The sequence below is a fragment of the Rhagoletis pomonella genome, unplaced genomic scaffold (assembly GCF_013731165.1).
Source record: "Rhagoletis pomonella isolate Grant_MI unplaced genomic scaffold, Rhpom_1.0 Rhpom_scaffold_00001, whole genome shotgun sequence".
Taxonomy (NCBI): Eukaryota; Metazoa; Arthropoda; class Insecta; order Diptera; family Tephritidae; genus Rhagoletis; species Rhagoletis pomonella.
In genome coordinates, this window is record NW_023458555.1 from 47,856,670 (window position 1) to 47,859,026 (window position 2,357).

A 2,357-nucleotide genomic window follows, 5' to 3' on the forward strand; every position below is an offset into this window, starting at 1 on the left:
AAAAATTGTAACGTAACATAACATGTCATAAGATAACATTAACAGTCTATACGACCTAAAGCAGTTCTCTAAGTTCATCAGAAGATAGATACTTTTGAAAGTTTATAAATAAGTATGATAGCGACTTTTGGAAGAAGACTTAACATTTGATGCTAATATAAAAAGATTTTGCACTCTGTTGTTACTGGACATGAAACTACTTTAAATACTGGTACGTAATCCATCAAAAACTAAAAATCGAACAAATTTTACATAGCGCCCTTTGCAAGTCGTCGTTTAAAGTACAAAACCGCGTATCAACAAAATGCAAAACCGCGTATCATGGTAATGAAAAACCGCGTTTGTGAGGTTGCATAAATCACCACCAACTATTTTTTAATTGTGTGAAATTTCATAATAAAACTTTTATGTTAGCTTGCGAATTCCTTATATATAGCTTTAGACGTTTAAAGTTTCTGATATACAACAGTACGACAGTATACAACGGTTTGAAGTCGGTGCCCATGCTGGCTAATTTAGATTGTAACGCATACACCATGATGTAGGTCAATTCATGAATCTCTTGCGGTCGATCATCAAAAAGACTCTTCTTTTTGGCCACTGCAAAAGAAAAGGTAAAGTAATATTTATAATTAAGAACACCTTTTCATTTTATACTCACGCATTGTCAATTTTTCCAACTTGGCATATGCACTTCCTATGTTTTTGCCAATATATTTTGTGACCATCATAAATTCCTGCACCATGGACTGTAAGAAATGCGTAAACATAATAATGTAAACATCTTCAAATGCACTTCCTACTTCTAACTTACTTGTAAGTCTCTAATCTGTTCCTCGTACATAAATTGCGTCTACGTCAAGGTCTCTATACGATTGCCGCCTTGGTTTACATTGGCCTTATCCGACATTTCCAACTCATTTGGCTTTTCTTTGAACTGATGTTCAACATCGGGAGCACGTTGCTGCATTACATCTAACAGCCTTTTCATTTCATCCAGATGAGCCGCTTGATGTGGTTTGATGTGTGTGAAGGTTTGTTTACAAAGTGAATTTTTAAGTAGTTGAACAAATGCCAGTGGGCAGCCAGCGTTCCAGTTGCTGGCAACAATTTGCAGGCTTGGGCCAGCGTTTGTTGCGGCTGCCGGAAAAGTAGCTAAATAATGAAAGTAATTATATGTATAGCGGAGTAGGAGGTTTTCCTTTATTTTAAAAGCTGCATTACTGATTTCACTAACTGACGACGATGCAACGATCACCGTGGAATCGTTCTGCAAATTGTTACCAGCAACTGACCCGCTGGCTGCCCGCTGGTATTTGTTCAATTACTGAAAAAATGCAAATCATTATAATGATTGCAGTGATTTAACACTTTCAGCGATTTGCACTGCATTTAATAAGTACACATTCTTTACTTTTAAACAACCAATTTACCATTTAAAATTAAATAATTCCGTAAATCCGCGATTTATTATGCACTTTGTAAACAAACCTTTCAATTTCGCCCCAGCTGTTCGATTCTTCTTCTTTTTCTTATTGAATTCGTCTTTGCTCTCTCATTCTGGTATTTTCGGACGTCACGGCCAGTTGCTCTCAGCTCGATTGGCGCAATCTTGTATTCTATCATTCTTGATTATGGGCAAATTATGCTGTCTGCTGAGACATTGCCTCTGCCTTGCAAGCATTCAGTATTACGTGCCACAAAAATTAAGGAAATTACTGCGTTTATGAATTTATTAATTTATCAACAATTATACCTATGATGTACTTTCGCAGTCAATATATGAACTCCTTTTGACTGGGATGGTCATTAAGTCCACCTTTGCTGCGAATACCGCCAAAAAAATGCTCCAGTGTATCCTGATTCAGCTTGTAGGTAACAATGAATTCCACATTTGAATTAAGCCGTACGTACTCAAAAAGCTTTACTAATGCATTATTTGACATAACAAAGCCTTTCCGTAAATGCTCCAGCACTTTTTTTTTTAATCATGGGCATCGACATGTACTCGTTTACCCGTTGGTTCGAAAGGGCCGTTCCAAATGGTTCCTTAGTGAAAAATTAATAATTAAAAGTTTAATTACTAAAACTCTAACTGTAGGTTTCAACAAAGAATTTAATTTCAGTAGGCTTACATAACTCAAAACCTAATGAGTAACAGCGCCTAATTGCTTTGGTGGTGGTATTGGAAAATAACTGCGCTGACAGTTTCACTTTTTGGCGAGCTAAAATTTTGTTTAGATTTCATGAATTAATATTAATGAGTATATTTCCCTACCTGCTCCCTTACCGAAATATGTTCATCAGTTAATTAAATGTAATTGACGCGTCCGATTTCGAGGTGTGCCGCAGTAAAT

The 2,357-nt window shown here is 36.2% G+C and overlaps 1 protein-coding gene across 4 annotated transcripts; it reads right to left on the reverse strand.

Annotated features, from left to right (window-relative positions):
- Positions 1-284: 284 nt before the first annotated feature.
- On the reverse strand, positions 285-1,587 carry LOC118745342 (syntaxin-5-like). Of its 4 annotated transcripts, none has more exons than XM_036478854.1 (5): positions 1,434-1,587; positions 1,225-1,327; positions 815-1,155; positions 662-749; positions 285-600 (listed from the first exon to the last, which is right to left on the reverse strand). In XM_036478854.1, the coding sequence occupies exons 3-5, from the start codon at positions 842-844 to the stop codon at positions 392-394; spliced, it is 327 nt and encodes a 108-aa protein (XP_036334747.1). In that variant the 5' UTR covers positions 845-1,155; positions 1,225-1,327; positions 1,434-1,587; the 3' UTR covers positions 285-391. The 4 variants fall into 4 exon arrangements, with proteins under 4 accessions (XP_036334747.1, XP_036334748.1, XP_036334750.1 ...); XM_036478855.1 differs by having other exon boundaries at positions 1,492-1,580; XM_036478857.1 differs by lacking the exon at positions 1,225-1,327 and having other exon boundaries at positions 815-1,008; positions 1,492-1,587.
- Positions 1,588-2,357: the final 770 nt, after the last annotated feature.

What these genes read in the sequence shown, in the direction of transcription:
- LOC118745342 (XM_036478857.1), bottom strand. Translation starts at nt 844, where the DNA reads ATGTACGAGGAACAGATTAGAGACTTACAA. An exon ending in AACAGATTAGAGACTTACAA is followed by an intron (nt 750 to 814) that starts GTAAGTTAGAAG and finishes CATTTCTTACAG; the next exon opens with TCCATGGTGCAGGAATTTAT. An exon ending in GTTGGAAAAATTGACAATGC is followed by an intron (nt 601 to 661) that starts GTGAGTATAAAA and finishes TTTCTTTTGCAG; the next exon opens with TGGCCAAAAAGAAGAGTCTT.